The following is a 23,198-nucleotide window of genomic DNA, read 5'->3' as shown; positions in this document are numbered from 1 at the left end:
CTGAAGGAGCAACTAATGTGAGAGACTGAAGGAGCAACTAATGGGAGAGACCGAAGGAGCAACTAATGTGAGAGACCGAAGGAGCAACTAATGGGAGAGAGACCGAAGGAGCAACTAATGGGAGAGAGACCGAAGGAGCAACTAGTGGGAGAGACCGAAGGAGCAACGAATGGGAGAGACCGAAGGAGCAACTAATGGGAGAGACCGAAGGAGCAACTAATGGGAGAGACTGAAGGAGCAACTAATGGGAGAGACCGAAGGAGCAACTAATGGGAGAGACCGAAGGAGCAACTAATGGGTGAGACCGAAGGAGCAACTAATGGGAGAGAGACCGAAGGAGCAACTAATGGGAGAGACCGAAGGAGCAACTAATGGGAGAGACCGAAGGAGCAACTAATGGGAGAGACCGAAGGAGCAGCTAATGGGAGAGAGACCAAAAGCTGGGCCAAGGAGACTGGCTTTTATTCGGTCCTTATAAAAAGGAGAGGTGGAGATTGGAAGAGGTTGAGGGAGGGGATTCCGAAGCACAGGCACGGCCGCCACTGGTGGGGCAAAGCAAACGGGGATAAACTCGAAGCCTGAACGTTCCAGAGGGGGGAGCGATTGTAGGGCTGGTGGAATTTACAGAGCCACGAAGAAGGCGAGGACAGGGAGGGATTTAAACGTGATGATTAAAATTTTAAGTTGGATCCACTGGGGGAGTGGGTTCCGGTGCACACCAGCGAGGACAGGGGCGATGAATGAGCGGGACGAGGTACAGGACTGAGGATCAGAGGGACCTTGGTGTGCATGTACATAGATCCCTGAAGGCAGCAGGACAGTTAGATAAGGTGGTTAAAACGGCATATGGGGTACTTGCCTTCATTAGCCGAGGCATAGAATATAAGAGCAGGGAGGTTATGATGGCGCTGTACAACACGCTAGTTAGGCCACAGCTGGAATACTGTGTGCAGTTCTGGTCGCCACACTATAGGAAAGATGTGATTGCATTGGAGAGGGTGCAGAGGAGATTCACCAGGATGTTACCTGGGCTGGAGCGCTTCAGCTATGAAGAGAGACTGGACAGGCTGGGGTTGTTTTCCTTAGAGCAGAGAAAGCTGAGGGGGGACCTGATTGAGGTGTACAAAATTATGATGGGCATAGATAGGGTAGATAGAAAGGAACTTTTCCCCTTAGTGGAGGGGTCAATAACCAGGGGGCATAGTTTCAAGGTAAGGGGCAGGAGGTTTAGAGGGAAATTGAGGAAATACTTTTTCACCCAGAAGGTGGTTGGAATCTGGAACTCATTGCCTGAAAGGGTGGTAGAGGCAGGAACCCTCAACATTCAAGAAGCATTTAGATGAGCACTTGAAACGCCATAGCATACAAGGCTACGGACCAAGTGCTGGAAAATGGGATTAGAATAGACAGGCTTGATGGCCGGCGCGGACATGATGGGCCGAAGGGCCTCTTCCTGTGCTGTATAACTCTATGACTCTATGGGTTCGATTTTCATTGTGCCGTGGAGGCGGGATTGGAGGCTTGCGGGGGGTTAAAATCCCGAAATCGGGGGTCCCGACCCCATCCCGCCCCCAACCCGCCTCCATGCCAGTTTCAAAGGAGGCGGGTACCCGCCCCGTACTGGGACCCATCGACCCGAGGCAGGAAGGGGATTAGTGCCAATTAACTGCCTGTTAACAGGTAGTTAACAGGCAGTTTTTAGCCTAATCCCTATTTTTAAGCTTGAACTTTGGGATTTCCGATGGCTCCAAACCACGCCAAGCTGGAGGAGTCGGGTTGAAGGGCTTGGAGGGGTCGAGATGTCAGTGTTCAGGTGAGTGATGTGTGCATGAGTGCAAAGGTAAGTGTGTTTGGTGTGTGTAAAGTGATTAAAGAGTAAATTACCTTTTCTTACCTTTTCAGCCTTCCTTCCTTTAGGTCTCGGGAGTCCCTCATCTCACCGGCACAGAAAGCAGAATGGCTGTGAACTGTCAAAAGTGACAGCCTTCAGCTTTCTGTGCCGGAGAGATTTCTAACTGAGTCTGTGGAGAAGGACTCAGGTTAGAGGTAAGACTGTCAGTGTTTGACAGCTTCAAACAGCTGTGAAACGCTGATATTTCAGCTGTCAAAACCTCTTGACAGATGAAATTTCAGTCTGTGACATCACCTGTTGCCGGGTGGCCCTTAATTGGCCTGCTGAGCCCGCTGGGCGGGCTCAACAAGGTCAATCAAGTTAAAATCGCGTGGATTGGCCGCAACTCGATGGAGGCGGGACTACAACCCCAAAAGTTGTAGTCCCGCCTCCTACCCCACTCCTGAATGAAAATCCAGCCCTATGACTCTATGACAGATGGGCAGAGGCAGGGGTCAAACCTCCCGGGTGCGATTTCCTGCTGCTCCTCCAAGGTATCCATCGCTGCCAGGCGCGAGGAGCCCGTCCTGCAGAGTTCACGGCGTTTTAAGACCAGCTTTCAATGATAGACGCGTACACAGAGCAGATGCCAAGTAAATTCCGAGTATATGTGTACAGTCTACATTCATTGCAGCATAACAAGCAGACAAGCACAAACAGTATTATCGTACAGGGTCAGCACGCTGACAAATGAAATGTCAACACACGCCATTCAGATTCATTTCAGTTTATTCTGAATTCAACCAATAAGATGTAAACCTTTCAGAAAAAAAGACTTCAGTGGCCAATCAGAATTCTTTGCTGCCCCCATCAGTATTCTTGTTCGCTTTGTCCCGGCTTCATACACATGCCATTGTACTTGATCTTAACTCGTGCATTATTTAGCCTGAAAAAATAATGGGAAAGGTTACGATCCATCCACCACGTTCAGACACAGTGGGGTAGATTGTTAACTCGCCGCCCCGGAGTAAAACTGGCACCGTGGATCAACGGGAATGAAAATCAGGCGGATTTTATAACAGGCGCCCTACCGTGCAGAACTTGTGGTTAGACAAGCAGTTCTGGAGTGAGCGAGAAAGACAAGGAAGGATATACTTGCCATAGAGGGAGTGCAACGAAGGTTCACCAGACTGGTTCCTGGGATGGGGGGATTGTCCTATGAGGAGAGATTGAGTAGACTCGGCCTATATTCCCTAGAGTTTAGAAGAATGAGAGGTGGTCTCATTGAAACGTATAAAATTCTTACAGGGCTTGACAGACTGGATGCAGGGAGGATGTTTCCCCCTGGCTGGGGAGTCTAGAACCAGGGGTCATAGTCTCAGGATAAGCGGTCGGCCATTTAGGACTGAGATGAGGAGGAATTTCTTCACTCAGAGGGCGGTGAATCTTTGGAATTCTCTGCCCCAGAGGGCTGCGGAGACTCAGTCGTTGAGTATATTGAAGACAGAGATCGATAGATTTTTGAATATTAAGGGTATAAAGGGATATGGGGATAGTGCAGGAAAGTGGAGATGAGGTAGAAGATCAGCCATGATCTTATTGAATGGCGGAGCAGGCTCGAGGGGCCGAATGGCCGACTCCTGCTCCTATTTCTTATGTTCTAAGAGAATGTTTCTCCATTCCCTCCGACGGCAATTGCCCTCAATGATGCTTCTCTCCGAATGTGCTGGCAAAGGGAGGTGAAAGTGGCCTTGGGAGGGAACGCCATCGCATTGGGCGCCTGTGAGACCCATATTCAGTTGTATTGAAGTCTGCGGGACTGAGTGCATGGCGGGGCGTACAACAGCCGACCAATGCGATGCCCCATTCCTGCCCTCGGCCAATTTCACCCCCATCTTCTCTCCCATTGGACAGTTCCAGGTGTTGTACTTCCCTGTCTTCTGGCCAATCCGACTTCTCTTATCCAGGGACTCTCTCTGTCAGGAGGACAGAATGAGACCAATGGAAACACACCAAGATATTTAATAATCATTTCTATTTTTAACTTTCCCGAATCGATTGCCTATTTTAGTGCGGTAGGTGTTTGTCCAGTGCGAATCCATCCAGTCATCAGCTGCTCATCTCTTATCTTTCATAATGACATTGTCTCGCCATTCCCTTCCTTGTCTAAAGTCAGTGACTCGTACTGAGGTGTGGCCTCACGGGCAGACATCCAGTGTGTCACCAACAACAACCTGCATTTATACAGCGCCTTTAATCTAGTAAAACGTCCCAAGGTGCTTCACAGGAGCGATTATCAAATAAACTTTGACACTGAGTCGCATGAGGAGATATTAGGACAGGCGACTAAAAGCTTCGCCAAAGAGGTCGGTTTTAAGGAGCGTCTTAAAGGAGGAGAGAGAGGCGGAGAGGTTTAGGGAGGGAATTCCAGAGCTCGGGGCCCAGGCGGCTGAAGGCACGGCCGCCAATGGTGGAGCGATGGAAATCGGGGGATGGGCAAGAGGCCAGAATTAGAGGAGCGCAGAGATCTCGGGGGGGTTGTAGGGGCTGGAGGAGGTTACAGAGATAGGGAGGGTTGTAGGGGCTGGAGGAGGTTACAGAGATAGGGAGGGTTGTAGGGCTGGAGGAGGTTACAGAGATAGGGAGTGTTGTAGGGCTGGAGGAGGTTACAGAGATAGGGAGGGTTGTAGGGCTGGAGGAGGTTACAGAGATAGGGAGGGTTGTAGGGGCTGGAGGAGGTTACAGAGATAGGGAGGGTTGTAGGGGCTGGAGGAGGTTACAGAGATAGGGAGGGTTGTAGGACTGGAGGAGGTTACAGAGATAGGGAGGGTTGTAGGGCTGGAGGAGGTTACAGAGATAGGGAGGGTTGTAGGGCTGGAGGAGGTTACAGAGATAGGGAGGGTTGTAGGGGGCTGGAGGAGGTTACAGAGATAGGGAGGGTTGTAGGGCTGGAGGAGGTTACAGAGATAGGGAGGGTTGTAGGGGCTGGAGGAGGTTACAGAGATAGGGAGGGTTGTAGGAGCTGGAGGAGGTTACAGAGATAGGGAGGGTTGTAGGGGCTGGAGGAGGTTACAGAGATAGGGAGGGTTGTAGGGGCTGGAGGAGGTTACAGAGATAGGGAGGGTTGTAGGGGCTGGAGGAGGTTACAGAGATAGGGAAGGTTGTAGGGCTGGAGGAGGTTTCAGAGATAGGGAGGGTTGTAGGGGCTGGAGGAGGTTACAGAGATAGGGAGGGGGGCGAGGAGGCCATGGAGGGATTTGAACACCAGGATGAGAATTTTAAAATCGAGCCGTTGCTTAACCGGGAGCCAGTGTAGGTCAGTGAGCACAGGGGGTGATGGGTGAACGGGACTGGGTGCGAGTTAGGACACGGGGCAGTGAGCACAGGGGGTGATGGGTGAACGGGACTGGGTGCGAGTTAGGACACGGGGCAGTGAGCACAGGGGGTGATGGGTGAATGGGACTGGGTGTGAGTTAGGACACGGGGCAGTGAGCACAGGGGGTGATGGGTGAATGGGACTGGGTGCGAGTTAGGACACGGGGCAGTGAGCACAGGGGGTGATGGGTGAATGGGACTGGGTGTGAGTTAGGACACGGGGCAGTGAGCACAGGGGGTGATGGGTGAATGGGACTGGGTGCGAGTTAGGACACGGGGCAGTGAGCACAGGGGGTGAAGAGTGAACGGGACTGGGTGCGAGTTAGGACACGGGGCAGCAGCGATTGGGATGAGCTGAAGTTTACGGAGGGTAGAACGTGGGAGGCCAGTCAGGAGTGGGTTGGAATAGTCGAGTCTGGAGGTAACAAAGGCAGGGATGAGAGTTTCAGCAGCGGATGAGCTGAGGCGGGGCGGAGACGGGCGATGTTACAGAGGTGGAAGTAGGCGGTCTTTGTTATGCTGCAGATATGTGGTCGGAAGCTCATTTCAGGGTCAAATATGACACCAAAGTTGCGAACAGTGTGGTTCAGCCTCAGACAGATGTTAGAGAGAGGGATGGAGTCGGTGGCTCGGGAACGGAGTTTGTGGCGGGGACCGAAAACAATGGCTTCAGTCTTCCCAATATTTAATTGGAGGAAATTTCTGCTCATCCAGAACTGGATGTTGGACAAGCAGCCTGACAATTTAGAGACGGCGGAGGGGTCGAGAGAAGAGGTAGTGAGGTAGAGCTGGGTATCGGCAGCATACATGTTGTAGTGTATGTACCCGTCTACCTTTAAGAGAACTATTGTATGTAACCGTCCACCTTTAAGAGAACTACTTTAGGTGTTGCACTACTTTGTTGGCTTCTGTATACTGTAATACCGACGGTGACCACACCGGTATATAAGTGCTGTGTCAGGAAGTATTGGGTAGATTCGCCCTGACCTTCGAATAGTAAAGTCCTGTTTTAAGTTACTCTTGGAGTCTGTGTATTAATTAACTAAACAACCCACAGACTTTACAGTGGCGACGAGTCCGATCGTACCCTGCGGCAACAATAATTCCAAAGCAGTTAACGAGCGTCGAGAAGAGGCAACCGCCCTCGTCATTCTGCTGGGAGAAAACTCGAGTCTGCAGAGCTGGAAAGGAGGAAGAATTCAGAGACAAAGACTTCCATCAGCAACAGGCACTGACTGTCCCTTCTGCCACGGTGAGGAGTGAGCCGATCAGCACGAGAAGCAAGGCGGCCACGGTGACTGTGAGTAAGGGAAAAGTAAAAAGAATAACCGGAGGATAAGGGCGGTGCACGCGACCACGGTCGAGGGGGAAAGGAGCCGGACAGAAGTCGGGCCCAGAGGCGCTGAGACTGGGGCAGCGTGGAGCAAGGAAGCCGCGGTACAGACAGGCTGGGGACGCAACGGCGTCGTGAGACAGCTAGACTGCGACCGGCGAAAAAGGCCGGGCAGCGACCGAAGCCACGAAGCGCTGCGACCGGGAGCGTAGGCGCGGGAAGATATAAAAACTCAGCCGCAGCCGGGGAGGGAAGCACCGGACTGCGAGAGGGCTGGGAGGCGCGATTGGGAGCCGAGCGAGCGGGAGAGGCAGAGCCGACCAAGGGAGACTGAGCGAGAGCCAGTCCAGCGGCTGAAACTATTCGCCATCAACGGGGTGTACCCAGCGCCGGTAGAGCCGAGCGAGCGGGAGAGAGACAGAGCCCGAGCAAGGGGAACTGAGCGAGAGCCAGCCCAGCGGCTGAAACTGTTCGCCGTCAACGGGGTGTACCCAGCGCCGGTTGCCCTGCCGAGAAAAGGGAAAGCACTGAAGCCGACGCGCAGGCTGTGAACCTGAAAGCCAGCGGCCGTCGCCCGTGGGGAAAGTGTACCCCTCCCGCTAGGGAAGAAACGCGGGAAGCCGCCATTAGGCGGGGAAGAAGGCAGAAGTGGGAAATCGCCATTGAAGTGGGCGGGGAGAGAAGATAAGCGTGGGAAACCGCCATTTTCACGGGAACCGCCATCTTGGAAAAAAAAAAATTTAAAGAAATAATTCGTGGTGTTATCAGGAAGAGAGGAAGATGCCTAAGCGTGGTAACATCAACGATTTTAATTCCGAGGTAGAAGACTGGGCCACGTATGTGGAACGCATTGAGATCTATTGTGAGGCCAATAAAATAGAAGAAGATGACAAAGCTATAACCTTGCTAAACTCGATGGGCGCGAAGACATACGAGCTCTTGAAGCATCTACTAGCACCAGCTAAACCGGCGGATCAGACTTTCGATGATATTGTGACTGTTCTGAAGGATCACTTGAACCCCACACCGTTGATGTTGGCGGAACGATTCAAATTCTATGCGAGAACGCAAAGGAAAGACGAAAGCAACGCAGAATACTTGGTCGAACTGCGTAGACTAGCGAAACACTGCCAGTTTGGAGGGAATCTGACAGAGGCGTTGCGAGACAAATTCGTGTGCGGAATGTCAAAGGAAGAAACACAAAAACGACTGCTCGAAGAGAACGATCTTACACTTGAGAAGGCTGTCCTTATTGCTGCATCGAACGAAGCCGCAGCGAAAGGAACGGCGGAAATGCAGCTAAAGGCAGCGGCACTCAGGGTGCAGCAAATTACTTCGGGTACAACGAAATGCTATCGTTGTGGGAAGACAACACACGACCATAACCAATGCTGGTTTAAAAACCAGGAATGTAGGAAATGTGGCAAGCTCGGTCACATAGCTAAGGTATGCCGGTCAGGGAAGAAGACCAACAATAATGAGTCACCACAAAAGAGGTACAGGAAGGTACATGAGGTGACTAGGAAGAGTCCGGAAGAACAGAATTCAGACTCACACTCCAACTGCAAGGAACTGGGTAGTCTGAGAATTCACAATGTGAGTAATGAAGCTGACCGACAAGCTATCTGGATCACACTACAGATTGCAAAAGTCCAAGTGAAAATGGAAGTGGACACCGGATCGGCGTTGACGGTCATGAATAAGCATGATTATAAAAAGTTATTCAAGCATATTCCCCTACGGGATACGGAACTAGTATTGAAGACATACACGGGGCACAAAGTATACCCCATCGGAAAGATAGAAGTCAAGGTGAGATACAAGGACAAAGAGCACCAAAGGATGGACCTGTATGTGTTGCCTGAGGGAGGTCCACCACTTCTGGGACGGGAGTGGACCAGGAAAATAAAGATAGACTGGCATTCACTAAACACCATGACGGTAGATTCCGGAAAGGAAGATGTCAAACCTGAACGGTTGTCCAGAATATTGGACAAAGCTAAAGAGGTATTCCAGCAAGGACTGGGAACACTGCGAGGAATTAAAGCAAAGGTTAAGATTGCAGAACATGCAAGCCCAAAATTTTTCAAAGCCAGATCGGTACCTTACGCGATACGACCTGCTGTGGAGGCAGAACTGGAAGAACTTGAACGATCAGGGGTACTGTCAAAAGTGGACTGGAGTGAGTGGGCCATGCCCATTGTTCCCGTCATGAAGTCTTCACCAAGTAACAAGCCAGGGGGACCGGGGAAGGTCCGCATCTGCGAAGACTTCAAGATCACAGTGAATCCGGTGCTTCACACGGTACAATACCCGCTTCCGCGGATTGAAGATATCTTTGCTTCGTTGGCTGGAGGGAAACACTTCACCAAGATAGACCTGGCACAGGCATACTTACAAATGGGAGTCGAGGAAGAGTCGCGTCAGTACCTCACCATCAACACACACAGAGGCTTGTATCGTTATAATAGACTGGTTTTTGGGGTAGCTTCGGCTCCAGCAATTTGGCAGAGGGCCATGGAGCAGGTATTACAAGGAATTCCAAGCACGCAGTGTTACTTAGACGATATCCTGATTACGGGACAAGACGAGGAAGAACACCTCACAAATTTGAAACTGGTGCTCACTAGGTTGAAGGAATATGGCCTTCGAGTTAATCGCAAGAAATGTGAGTTCTTCCAAAAACGGATCTCGTACTGCGGTCATGTCATTGACCGAGAGGGGCTGCACAAGTCACCTGACAAGATAGAAGCTGTCGTGAAGGCCCCCGCTCCGGAAAACGTATCACAGTTAAGATCATTCTTGGGGTTGATTAATTATTATCACAAGTTTCTGCCGAATCTATCCACGGTGCTGCATCCGCTGAATGCTCTGTTGCGGAAAGAAGTACCATGGAAGTGGAGTGAGGAATGTAAAAAGGCCTTTCGCAGAAGCAAGGCGTTGATTACCTCTGAAGAAGTGTTGGCTCATTTCAACCCAACGTTACCTCTTTGTCTAGCTTGTGATGCTTCCCCCTATGGAATTGGAGCAGTACTTTCACACAAGTTACCAAATGGCTCGGAAAGGCCAGTGGCATTCGCGTCCCGATCATTGACCTCCGCGGAGCGAAATTATGCTCAAATAGATAGGGAGGCCCTCAGCCTTGTGTGGGGCGTAAGGAAATTCAATCATTACCTGCAGGGCAAGAAGTTCACATTACTGACAGACCACCAGCCGTTGGTGTCCATATTCAACCCTAACAAGGCCGTTTCCACCATGACAGCGCAAAGGTTACAGAGGTGGTCCGTGTTACTTGGGGCACACCAATATGACATCGAATACAAAAGGCCCAAACAGCATGGAAATGCTGATGGGTTATCGCGCTTGCCATTGCCGATAGTAGAAGAAGCGACTACAGTGGACCCGGTAGAGATGTTCCACTCATCCATAGTGGAATGTCTACCAGTAACAAATTCGATGATCGAAAACGAAACAAGAAATGACCCGACTCTCTCACGAGTCTATGATTTAACGGTGGAGGGATGGCCAGCACAGGGCGAACCAACGCTGCCAGCATTTTCGCAGAGAAAAGAACAGCTGTCAGTGTGTCGAGGAACCCTGATGTGTGGATCTAGAGTGGTGATTCCACCCAAACTTCAACAGAAGGTGTTAAAGGAGCTGCATGAGGGACATCTGGGTGGAGTGAAAATGAAGAACCTAGCAAGAGCGTTTGTGTGGTGGCCAGGCATTGATGGGGACATCGAAGAAATCACTAAGAGCTGTCTAGGATGCCAGAAGGTCCAAAACGCGCCACCACAGGCTCCTCTGCATCCATGGGAGTGGCCCTCATCTCCTTGGCAAAGGGTACATATCGACTTTGCTGGTCCATTTATGGACTCAATGTTTCTAATAGCGGTGGATGCACACTCCAAGTGGCCGGAGGTAATAAAGATGTCCACCACCACCACGGAAAAAACCATCACAGTGTTAAGGACCATGTTTGCTAGGAATGGGCTGCCGGAACAGATCTGTTCTGATAATGGACCGCAATTTGTGTCCGAAGAATTCAAGAAATTCTTAAAGAGCAATGGGGTTAAGCACTACACGTCAGCCCCATACCATCCCGCCTCCAATGGATTGGCTGAAAGGTTTGTCCAGACCTTCAAGAAGGCCATAAAGGCCATGGGTAATGAAGCCATTAACTTACAACATAAGGTGGATAGCTTCTTGTTGGCGTACAGGAATGCAACACATGTGGTCACAAATCAAACTCCCGCCATGATGTTTTTTAATAGACGACTAAGATGCCGGCTGGATTTGCTTAAGCCAAACGTCAGAAGGGACGTAGAGAACCGGCAATTCCAGGGCATGAATGAAAGGCCAACTAGATCTTTTCAGATAGGTCAACAAGTTTTGGCCCGGGACTACCGTACCGAGAAATGGCAGCCTGGAACTATCGGAAAAAGGCTAGGGCCGTTGATGTATACGGTGGACATTGGGGACAGTATAATAAGGCGCCATGTTGACCAGATCATAGGGTCAGCCACAAATGGCCAACCTACTCCACCACCTTACACGGTTAATGTTGAGACAGAGATACCCAGAACACCTACCTCCGATCTGGTAATACTGGAATCAGATGAACCTGACACTGCCCTTCAAGCCGAATCGACCTTGCCAGAAGCACCTACTACCCTGCCGGAAGTTACGACACCACCTAGGCGTTATCCGGACAGAGTCCGGAAACCTCCAGAGAGACTGAATCTGTGAACTGTCTTGCATAAAGTTGTATATATGTTATAATGTATGTTTAATGGGGAATCAGTATGTTGTAAGCTAAAAAGGGAGGATTGTAGTGTATGTACCCGTCTACCTTTAAGAGAACTATTGTATGTAACCGTCCACCTTTAAGAGAACTACTTTAGGTGTTGCACTACTTTGTTGGCTTCTGTATACTGTAATACCGACGGTGACCACACCGGTATATAAGTGCTGTGTCAGGAAGTATTGGGCAGATTCTCCCTGACCTTCGAATAGTAAAGTCCTGTCTTAAGTTACTCTTGGAGTCTGTGTATTAATTAACTAAACAACCCACAGACTTTACACATGTGGAAACTGAGGCTGTGTTTTCGGGCGATCTCTCTGCTCCCACTTGCTCAGTGCCATAGAGACAGTGCATTTAGCAGTGGTGTCATCAGAGGGAACACGTAAAGCTGCAAACACCAGTCACCCCATTTTGCAATGTCTCTCTCAGCTATGGATTGCCACTTGAGACATCACCTTAAACAAGAGTGGGATTAATTATCGTTCCATTAACAGCAACATTCTTCCTTCTACAAGCCTGAATCCCTCTCGATTATCAGCGCGGGTTTTCGCTGAGGTATTGCACGAGAGGAACCCTAAAGTCACTCACCAGTTATAAAGGCACAAATTACAGCGGTTTATGTAAGTCGTGCCGTCTGTGCCGCAGATTCGCTTTGTAAACATGGGGCAGATGGGGAGATCAGCAAAATCCTCACAGTCAGGCTGCCAGAGATCAGATTAACAGATTCGTTATTAGAAAAAATAGAAAGACTCCAGTTTCTCCCGCGCCTTTCACGACCACCGGATGTCCCAAAGCGCTTTACAGCCAATTAAGTACTTTTTGAAGTGTAGTCACTGTTGTAATGTAGGAAACGCGGCAGCCAATTTGCGCACAGCAAGCTCCCACAAACAGCAATGTGATGAAGGATATTAGCTCTGATGATGTGGAATCTGTATGGGTACAATTGAGAGATACTAAGGGGAAAAAAACATTAGTGGGAGTGGTATATAGACCTCCAAACAGTAAGGTGGAGGTTGGGGATGGCATTAAAAGGGAAATTAAAGAAGCGTGCAATAAGGGCACAGCAGTCATCATGGGTGACTTTAATCTACATATAGATTGGGCCAACCAAATTAGTAACAATACTGTGGAGGAGGAATTCCTGGAGTGTTTACGGGATGGTTTCCTGGACCAATATGTCGAGGAACCAACCAGAGATCAGGCCATCTTAGACTGGGTATTATGCAACGAGAAAGGATTAATTAGCAATCTTGTTGTACGAGGCCCCTTGGGTCAGAGCGATCGTAATATGATCGAATTCTTCATTAAGATGGAGAATGAAGTAGTTGACTCAGAGACAAGGGTCATCAATTTAAATAAAGGAAACTACGATGGTCTGAGGAGCGAGTTGGGTAGGATTGATTGGGGAATGGCACTCAAAGGGTTGACGGTGGATAGACAATGGCAAACATTCAAAGACCGAATGGATGAGCTACAGAATTTGTTCACCCCAGTTTGGCATAAAAATAAAACAAAAAAGGTGACTCAACCGTGGCTAACAAGGGAACTTAGGGATAGCATAACATCCAAGGAGAGGACATATAAATTGGCTAGAAAAAGCAATAATCCTGAGGATTGGGAGCAGTTTAGGAGTCAACAAAGGAGGACAAAGGGATCAATTAAGAAAGGGAAAATAGAATATGAGAGTAAGCTTTCAGGGAACATAAAAACTGACTGTAAAAGCTTTTATAAATATGTGAAGAGAAAAAGATTAGTGAAGTCAAGCGTAAGTCCCTTACAGTCAGAATCAGGGGAATTTATAATGGGAAACAAGGAAATGGCAGACCAACTAAATGCATACTTTGGTTCTGTCTTCACAAAGGAGGACACAAATAACCTCCCAGAGATGCCGGGGAACATAGGGTCGGATGAAAGCGAGGAACTGAAAGAAATCAGTATTTGTAGGAAAATGGTGTAAGGAAAATTGATGGGACTGAAGGCCGATAAATCCCCAGGGTCTGATAGTCTACATCCCAGGGTACTTAAGGAAGTGGCCCTAGACATAGTAGATGCATTACTGATCATCTTCCAGAACTCGATAGACTCTGGAACGGTACCCATGGATTGGAGGGTAGCTAATGTTACCCCACTATTCAAAAAAGGTGGTAGAGAAAAAGCAGGGAATTATAGACCGGTAAGCCTGACATCGGTAGTGGGGAAAATGCTAGAGTCTATTATAAAAGATGTAATAGCAGAGCACTTGGAAAGCAGTGACAGGATCGGACAAAGTCAACATGGATTTACAAAAGGTAAATCATGCTTGACTAATCTACTGGAATTTTTTGAGGCTGTAACTGGTAAAATAGATAAGGGAGAACCAGTGGATGTGGTGTATTTGGACTTTCAGAAGGCTTTCGATAAGGTCCCACACAAGAGATTAGCGTGCAAAATTAAGGCACATGGGATTGGGGGCAAGGTATTGACTTGGATAGAGAACTGGTTGGCGGACAGAAAGCAAAGAGTTGGAATAAACGGGTCATTTTCCGAGTGTCAGGCAGTGACTAGTGGGGTACCGCAAGGATCGGTCCTAGGACCCCAGCTGTTCACAATATATATTAATGATCTGGACGAGGGAATTGGATGTAATATCTCCAAATTTGCAGACGACACAAAGCTGGGCGGGAGGGTAAGCTGCGAGGAGGATGTCGGGAAACTCCAGTACGATTTGGACAGGTTGGGTGATTGGGCAGAAACATGGCAAATGCACTATAATGTGGATAAATGTGAGGTTATCCACTTTGGTGGCAAAAACAGGAAGGCAGATTATTATTTGAATGGCAATAGATTGGGAGAAGGGGAAGTGCAAAGAGACCTGGGGGTCCTTGTGCACCAGTCACTGAAGGTAAGCATGCAGGTGCAGCAGGCGGTTAAGAAGGCAAATGGTATGTTGGCCTTCGTAGCGAGAGGGTTTGAGTACAAGAACAAGGATGTCTTGCTGCAGTTGTACAGGGCCTTGGTGAGACCACACCTTGAGTATTGTGTGCAGTTTTGGTCGCCTTAGCTGAGGAAGGATGTTCTTGCCATGGAGGGAGTTCAGCGAAGATTCACCAGACTGATACCTGGGATGGCAGGAATGACGTATGAGGAGAGATTGTGTTGATTGGGCTTATACTCACTGGAGTTTAGAAGATTGAGAGGGGATCTCATCGAAACCTATAAAATTCTGTCAGGTCTGGACAGACTAGATGCAGGAAGGATGTTTCTGATGGCCGGGGAGTCCAGAACCAGGGGTCATAGTCTAAGGATAAGGAGTAAGCCATTTAGGACTGAAATGAGGAGGAATTTCTTCACCCAGAGAGTGGTGAACCTGTGGAATTCTCTGCCACAGAGGGCGGTGGAGGCCAGTTCATTAAATATATTCAAGAAAGAGTTGGATATATTTCTTGAGGCTAAAGGGATCAAGGGATATGGGGAAAAGGCAGGGACAGGGTACTGAATTGGATGATCAGCCATGATCACATTGAATGGCGGAGCAGGCTCGAAGGGCCGAATGGCCTACTCCTGCTCCTATCTTCTATGTTTCTATGTTTCTATAATGACCGGATCATCTGTTTTAGTGATGTTGGTTGAGGGATAAATATTGGCCCCAGGACACCGGGGAGAACTCCCCCTGCTCTTCTTCCAATAGTGGCTGTGGGATCTTTTACATCCACCTGAGAGCAGACGGTGCCTCGGTTTAACATCTCATCTGAAAGATGACACCTCCGACAGTGCGGCGCTCCCTCAGTACCGCCCCTCCGACAGTGCGGCGCTCCCTCAGTACCGCCCCTCCGACAGTGCGGCGCTCCCTCAGTACTGCCCCTCCGACAGTGCAGCACTCCCTCAGTACTGCCCCTCCGACAGTGCGGCGCTCCCTCAGTACTGCCCCTCCGACAGTGCGGCGCTCCCTCAGTACTGCCCCTCCGACAGTGCGGCGCTCCCTCAGTACTGCCCCTCCGACAGTGCGGCGCTCCCTCAGTACTGCCCCTCCGACAGTGCGGCGCTCCCTCAGTACTGCCCCTCCGACAGTGCGGCGCTCCATCAGTACTGCCCCTCCGACAGTGCAGCACTCCCTCAGTACTGCCCCTCCGACAGTGTGGCGCTCCCTCAGTACCGCCCCTCCGACAGTGCGGCACTCCCTCAGTACTGCCCCTCCGACAGTGCGACGCTTCCTCAGTACCGCCCCTCCGACAGTGCGGCGCTCCCTCAATACCGCCCCTCTGACAGTGCGGCGCTCCCTCAGTACCGCACTGGGAGTGTCAGCCTAGCTTTATGTGCGCAGGTCCCTGGAGTGGGACTTGAACCCACAACCTTCTGACTCAGAGGAGATCAAAGAAATGAACTAAAAGTACAGGGTCACAGCAGAGTTACGGACGAAGTAGGGATGGGCTTCAGTTTGGAGTTGGAGAGAGAAAACTGGTCCAAAGGCGGCACACTGCCACCACAACAAGCTGCATTCATTCCCTTACTAAGCACCAGAAGTTAAATTAGACCCTCGGAGCTCACCTCCTCGTCGGAAGAAATGGGAGAAGCATAATATCGAGCTGTTCCCAGGTCTGAAATAGAAAAACACCGATTGTTATGAACAACACAAATGTACAGGATACTTGTAGACAGCAGCTGGCCAGAGGACCTTTAAAGTTAATCGGACCTCAGGCCGAAACCGCACCAAACATTTCAATAAATCCCAACATCAGCAGTGTCTTAAACTAGGAGCTCCCTCCAGCATTCCTCAATTCTCTTCTCTCCAGTAAAATACCTCATTGTTCCAGATCCCATTTGTAAAGTGAACGATTCCGGCAGCACGAATAAAAAGGAGGATTTTTCCCGGGTTTTTATTTAACAGCGCATTCCGGAGCTATCAGCACTAACTCAGCACTTTCAGCTAAAGAGAGCTTTTAATTAAATAAAGGAATCATACACGGTTTCACAAATATTGGCTCAGTCCTCGGGACGTCCCAAAGCGCTTCGCAGCCAATGAAGTACTTTTTTTTTTAAGTGTGGTCACTGTTGTAATGTGGGAAACGCAGCAAGATCCCACAGACAGCAATGTGATAATTGACCAGTTCATCTGTTCCAGTGATGTTGGTTGAGAGATAAATATTGGCCCCAGGACCCCGGGGAGAACTCCCCCTGCTCTTCTTCCAATAGTGGCCATGGGATCTTTTACATCCACCCGAGAGGGCAGACGGGGCCTCGGTTTAACGTCTCGTCCGAAAGACGGCACCTCCGACAGTGCAGCGCTCCCTCAGTACTGCCCCTCCAACAGTGCAGCGCTCCCTCAGTACCGCCCCTCCGACAGTGCGGTGCTCCCTCAGTACTGCCCCTCCGACAGTGCGGCGCCCCCTCAGTACTGCCCCTCCGACAGTGCGGCGCTCCCTCAGTACCGCCCCTCCGACAGTGCGGTGCTTCCTCAGTACTGCCCCTCCGACAGTGCGGAGCTCCCTCAGTACTGCCCCTCCGACAGTGCGGCGCTCCCTCAGTACTGCCCCTCTCATTGTGCGGCGCTCCCTCAGTACTGCCCCTCCGACAGTGCGGCGCTCCCTCAGTACTGCCCCTCCGACAGTGCGGCGTTCCCTCAGTACTGCCCCTCCGACAGTGCGGCGCTCCCTCAGTACTGCCCCTCCGACAGTGCGGCGCTCCCTCAGTACTGCCCCCCCGACAGTGCGGCGCTCCCTCAGTACTGCCCCTCCGACAGTGCGGCGCTCCCTCAGTACCGCCCCTCCGACAGTGCGGCGCTCCCTCAGTACTGCCCCTCCGACAGTGCGGCGCTCCCTCAGTACTGCCCCTCCGACAGTGCGGCGCTCCCTCAGTACTGCCCCTCCGACAGTGCGGCGCTCCCACAGTACTGCCCCTCCGACAGTGCGGCGCTCCCTCAGTACTGCCCCTCCGACAGTGCGGCGCTCCCTCAGTACTGCCCCTACGAAAGGGCGGAGCAGGAGTCGGCCATTCGGCCCCTCGAGCCTGTTCCGCCATTTAATGAGATCATGGCTGATCATCCAAATCCAGCACCCTGTCCCTGCCTTCGCCCCATATCCCTTGATCCCTTTAGCCTTAAGAAATATATCTAACTCCTTCTTGAATATATTTAATGAATTGGCCTCTACTGCCTTCTGTGGTAGAGAATTCCACAGGTTCACCACTCTCTGTGTGAAGAAATTCCTCCTCATCTCTGTCCTAAATGGCTTACCCCTTATCCTTAGACTGTGACCCCTGGTTCTGGACTCCCCGCCATCGGGAACATCCTTCCTTCATCTAGTCTGTCTAGTCCTGTTAGAATTTGATAAGTTTCAATGAGATCCCCTCTCATTCTTCTAAACTCCAGTGAGTATAAGCCCAATCGTCCCAATCTCTCCTCATACGTCATTCCTGCCATCCCAGGTATCAGTCTGGTGAATCTTCGCTGCACTCCCTCCATAGCAAGAACATCCTTCCTCAGATAAGGTGACCAAAACTGCACACAATACTCAAGGTGTGGTCTCACCAAGGCCCTGTACAACTGCAGCAAGACATCCTTGCAGAAGAACCGTTAAACCAAGCAGGGGCAAAATTCCCCTCGAGGGCCATCTGGGGCGCTAACTGCAAAAAGTTTGAAAAGTTAGCCCCCGGCGCTGATGATTCCTAGCCTCACCTAAGTTCCCTGACCTCGCCCCAGGAAGGGAGGGCCGTGCCAAATCCAGCGCTAATGTCCTCAGTAACAGGAGCGCTAACACCAGATGCTGCCGAATTTCAGGTGGGCGCCAAACAGATTTGATCACTCGCGCTCCATCTTTCCAATTCTTAATACGAAGGTCCGATCATTCACCAGAGGCTCATTTACAGCTTTGCTTGCTTTGAGGGGAACAGACACAGACTGCAGACCCTTTTCATTGCTCTAAGAACTGCCTAATGACCAACAGGCTCAAGCCACAGATAGAGAGAGAGCTACTCGCTTAACCAAGGTTGCGATGGAGACATTGGTTGCTGTCATCCAGTCTCAGACTGCTCTCGTGCACTCTCAGCTGGATGCCACGCAAGCTCTGACTGCTGCCATTGTCGCTGGGTCCACTGCGGGGAGCTCACGGTGTCGCAACAGCCCAGCAATCGATGCAACAGCAGATTGGTGGCAATCCTGAGCTGTGCCCCGGAGGAGTGGCAGTGGGTCAGTGGAGCAGGAACCTGACGACCTCTCTCAGGATGTCAGTGTTCCTGCTCCCACCACTGCCACTCCGCCATTGCACTTGGCGATGCCCGTCACCCAGCCAGCCCAGACTGCCGCCGCACAGCCTGAGTTGGTGCCGTCTAGAGCCAGGCCTTCCTCGCACACTGCTGGTGTAGGACCTCCAGCAAGAACACCTGTAGTATCTGCCTCTGTCCCCCTCCGTCAGCTCCTCCCCTCTCTCCGTCCCCCTCCCTCCTCCTCCCCCCCGCCCTCCTCCTCCTCCCCTCCCTCCTCCTCCTCCTCTCCCTCCTCCGCCCCTTCCTCCTCCCCTCCCTCCTCCCCTCCCTCCTCCTCCTCCCCGCCCTCCTCCTCTCCCTCCTTCTCCTCTCCCTCCTCCTCCCCTCCCTCCTCCTCCTCTCCCTCCTCCCCATCCTCCTCCTCTCCCTCCTCCTCCTCCCCTCCCTCCTCCTCTCCCTCCTCCCCTCCCTCCTCCTCTCCCTCCTCCTCCTCTCCCTCCCCCTCCTCTCCCTCCCCCTCCTCTCCCTCCTCCCCTTTCTCCTCCTCTCCCTCCTCCTCTCTCTCCTTCCCTCCCTCCTCCTCCTCTCCCTCCACCTCCTCTCCCTCCACCTCCCCTCCCCTCCTCCTCTCCCTCCTCCTCTCCCTCCTCCTCCTCTCCCTCCTCCGCCCCTCCCTCATCCCCTCCCTCCTACCCCCTCCTCCCCCTGTCCCCCTCCCCTCCCTCCTCACCTCCCTCCATCCCCCTCCTCCCCTCCCTCCTCCCCTCCCTCCAGCCCCCTCTCCCTCCTGCCCTCCCACCTCCCCTCCCTCCTCCCTCCGTCCCCCTCCCCCTCCTCCCCTCCCTCTGTCCCCCTCCCCCTCCTCCCCTCCCTCCTCCTCCTCCTCTCCCCTCCCTCCGGCCCCCTCCTCCTCCCCCTCCTCCCCTCCCTCTGTCCCCCTCCCCCTCCTCCCTTCCCTCCTCCCCTCCCTCCGCCTCCTCTCCTCCCCTCCCTCCTCACCTCCCTCCCCCTCCCTCCTCCCCTCCCTCCTCCCTCCTCCTCTCCCTCCTCCTCCTCCCCTCCCTCCTCCCTCCTCCTCTCCCTCCTCCTCCTCCCCTCCCTCCTCCCTTCCCTCCTCCTCCCCCCCTCCCTCCTCCTCCTCCTCTCCTCCCCTCCCTCTGTCCCCCTCCCCTCCCTCCTCCCCACCCGCCTCCCCTCCCTCCGTCCCCTTCCCCCTCCTCCCCTCCCCTCCCTCTGTCCCCCTCCCCTCCTCCCCTCCCTCCTCCCCTCCCTCCTCTCCCTCCTCCCCTCCCTCCTCCTCCTACCCCCCATTCCTCCTCCCTCCTCCCCTCCCTCCTCACCTCCCTCCCCCTCCCTCCTCCCCCCTCCTCCCTCCCTCCTCCCCCTCCCCTCCCTCCCCCTCCTCCCCCTCCCCTCCCTCCCCCTCCTCCCCCTCCCCTCCCTCCCCCTCCCCTCCCTCCTCCCCCTCCCCTCCCTCCTCCCTCTCCCTCCTCCTCCTCCTGAGGTGGTGCGGTTATGCCTGGTGACAAGGACTGGGCCCTCACGATCGCCAGGTTGTGCAGCATGTAGCAGACGGCCACAAACAGTGACAATATCAGAGGGCTCCTCCCCAGCGGTCAAGGCAGCGGAACTGTTGCCTGAGCATCCCGATGGTCTGCTCGGTGATGTTCCTGGTGGCGGCAGGGCTCTTATTATCTGAGTGTTGGGCCGGAGTGTTGGGGTTGCGGAGGGGAGTCAAGAGTCAGGTGGAGAGCGGATAGCCCTTGTCTCCGACCAGCCAGCTGCGAGCTTGACGTGGTGGCTGGAAGAGCCCTGACACACTGGTCTGGCGCAGGATAAAGGCATCGTGGCTGCTGCCAGGATAGCGGGCATTGGCGGTCAGGATTCGCCGTGTGTGGTCGCGCACCAACCGCACATTACGTGAGTGGAATCCTTTGCGGTTACGGACGATCTCAGGGTGGTCATGAGGTGCCTGCAAAGCCACTTGGGTGCAGTAATGGCACCCTGCACCATGGGGAAGCCCGCTATCCTGGCAAAGCCGCATGCACGCTCACGCTGCTTCTCTCTGGTCCCGGGGAACGAGATGTAGTCCCTTCTCCTTCTGTACGGGGCATCTGTGACCTGGCGGATGGAGCAACGGGCGGCGAACTGTGAGACGTTGGAGATGTGGCCTGTGGGAGGCTGGAAAGATCCGCTGGCGTAGAAGTTTAGCGTGACGGTGACCTTGACTGCCACTGAAAGAGCCGTGCTGACTCTGCTGTGAGGCCGGAGACTGCAGATCCCTGTGGCCACGTCCTTACTGAAGCACAGTCTTTGAAGACATTGCTCCTCACTGCAGTTCAAGAATGAGCACTGCTGCCGGTACACTCTGGGTGGGTGAGGCCTCCTGGTGACAGGCCTCCGACCTCTGGCCACATTTTGTTCCCTCTCTCTGTGCCTCAGATGCCTCGTAGGGTGATGCCGGAGGGCGAGGTCCAGAGCCAGGACAGCCCCCCATCAAACAATTGAAATATCTAAATCTCAAATCACACCCGAATGCAAATGACGATTCCTTATTCAGCAGCGAGCTCCGAAACCGCAAAAAACGCTTCCAATAATCAAAAAGGGCTCTTTGCTTCTGAGCAACAAAGGGTTCGGTGTCCCGGCCGACACAAACAGCAAGCGGGAGTGGACGCCTTTACGTGGCGCCGCTCCACGGGCCTCTGGAAACCGCCTGCCGATCCTGTCGCTAAAAAACACAGAGGTGGGCAGGCGGGCGAAAAAGGGGAACTTCGCATCAGGAGCGCGAACGGGGCGATGCGCCCGGAGATGACATCACGATGCCCGGGCGCAGAAGAACGGGGCGAAAACCGGTAGCGCCGCCGCTAACCTCCTGCGGGAGGCGCGGTTATCGCCTCGGGGTGGGGTGAGGGGAGGGGGAGGGAGCGCAAAGTCACTCGCGCCTCGTTAGCGCCTCGAACAAGGTGAATTTCGCCCTCAAGGTTTTCTGTGTGTTAGCGACTCCCCGCCCCACAGGTCACTATTTCAAGAGCAGCGAGGCCTCCTAAGGCCAGTAATACGGCCCCCACACAGCTGGAGCTGGTCAGATTCAGGGGGTTTGGTATCGGGCAGTCCGGGGGAGGAGTCAGTGGCCCAGAGGAGCAGTGGTGGTCATTTCAAACGGAGCTTGTTGGGGAGCCTCCTTGGCTGTGTGGCGAGCAGAGCCGGTTGTAAATGGCAATGGCCACGGGGCAGGGTGTCAGCGCTGACGAGGCGGTAAAGCCCACCGTTAATGCCAGTTAGCGCCTGGGCCCTGTGGCTGCGATGCTGCTGACGTTACCGGGGCCAGACGCCAGCGCAGTGCGCGGGGCTCCTACTGCGCCCGCCCGTCTCCCTCACCTTACACTGCGCTGGATGGGTTGGGCTTTGAGGGGGGCTTTCCACCTCCAATAATGGAGGGCCCCCTGCCCCCTGTGCCGGACGATTATCACTCCACACACCCACCCCACCTGGCCCCCAACACCCCCCACACTTTCCGCTAACGCCCCTCCCCACAATCAACACGGGCAGAGAACCCCAGCATGCTGGGGCAGAGCCCCTGAAGAACAACACATAACAACAGAGAAGAATTGCATTTATATAGCACCTTTCCCATCCTCAGGGTGTCACAGCCAATGAAACAGCACTAAAGAGAGAGAGAACTGTATCCTTCAATTTATCAGGAGCAAGAGGAATTTCAACCGCAGATAGTTTTAAATTATTATGTAAAATCCCTTTATTATACAAGGTTATAACATAAATTCAGCCAGATTTGAGAATCCCTGCCCGGAGGCTCCATTATTCTACCAGTATGAGACGGTCATGTCTAATATCCAGCTCGGAACATCACTCACCAGCAAAAGCAAGGACCACAAAAGCCGTGAGCATACCCGCATTGCCCATCATTCTGAGATTTCTGGCTGTGAGTTGAAGAGTTTGGTGATAACGGTATTTATACGGCCGCACATCCTGTTCCACTGGTCACGGCTGGAAAGCCGCGCGAATCTCAAACTGACCCAACCACCAAAATGTTTTCCAAAACTTCGGGAAAAAAAAGCTGTTTTTTTTGCGGTTCATTAACACCAAGTTGAATCGAGCAGGCTGAGTCCCCAATCACTGAGGAATGTTCAAACTCTGACTTTTATGTCTGATACCTGAATATACTGCCATTGAGAGCCTGCCGACACCGGAGACAAAATCAGCTGCAACCTGTGGGGGCTAGTTATAGAGTCTGTTAGCGCCTAAAGAGGCAGTCAGTGGCTGTAGCGCCACTGGCTGCGCCTCCCGCGATATTCAGCAGGGGCGCTAATGGTGGCGTTAGCCATTTGCGCTGCGCCACCACCGATGGCGTCATCGGTGTGCGCAGCGCCCCATTCGCGCCCCGTTTGCGATATTTGGTAGCGAACACCGCAGTTGCGCCGTTCGCTACCCGCGCCCGGTTCACGGGGCCTTACTGTGCCGGCAGCGGCGCAAGTTAAGGTGGAGGTGCGGGGCGGCCGCCTTTTTCGGCGGCCGCCTGCCAGCACCTCCGTCCCTGGCCTCCTGACCCCTCCCCCCGCGGCATTGCCGACTGTTTCCCGAGAGCCCGGCACTTCTCCTTGGTGCCGGGCTCGTTTGCCGGCACTCGCGATCGGGGATCGTGCTGTTGCAGGCACCTCCCC

General features: G+C 52.8%; 1 protein-coding gene across 1 annotated transcript; it reads right to left on the bottom strand.

Moving 5' to 3' along the window:
• Positions 1–2,602: 2,602 nt before the first annotated feature.
• Positions 2,603–22,730, bottom strand: LOC147093040 (trypsin inhibitor ClTI-1-like). The gene is made up of 4 exons (XM_085975777.1): positions 22,392–22,730; positions 15,868–15,917; positions 11,932–12,044; positions 2,603–2,777 (listed from the first exon to the last, which is right to left on the bottom strand). Exons 1-4 carry the CDS (start codon positions 22,441–22,443, stop codon positions 2,702–2,704), a joined length of 291 nt encoding a protein of 96 aa, XP_085831903.1. The 5' UTR covers positions 22,444–22,730; the 3' UTR covers positions 2,603–2,701.
• Positions 22,731–23,198: the final 468 nt, after the last annotated feature.

The sequence above is a fragment of the Somniosus microcephalus genome, unplaced genomic scaffold (assembly GCF_052327205.1).
Source record: "Somniosus microcephalus isolate GS21.2 unplaced genomic scaffold, FLI_Smic_1.0 unresolved_chr2, whole genome shotgun sequence".
NCBI classification, from domain to species: Eukaryota; Metazoa; Chordata; class Chondrichthyes; order Squaliformes; family Somniosidae; genus Somniosus; species Somniosus microcephalus.
The sequence above is the reverse complement of the archived record's forward strand: the minus strand, read 5'-3'. Positions and strand labels throughout refer to the sequence as shown.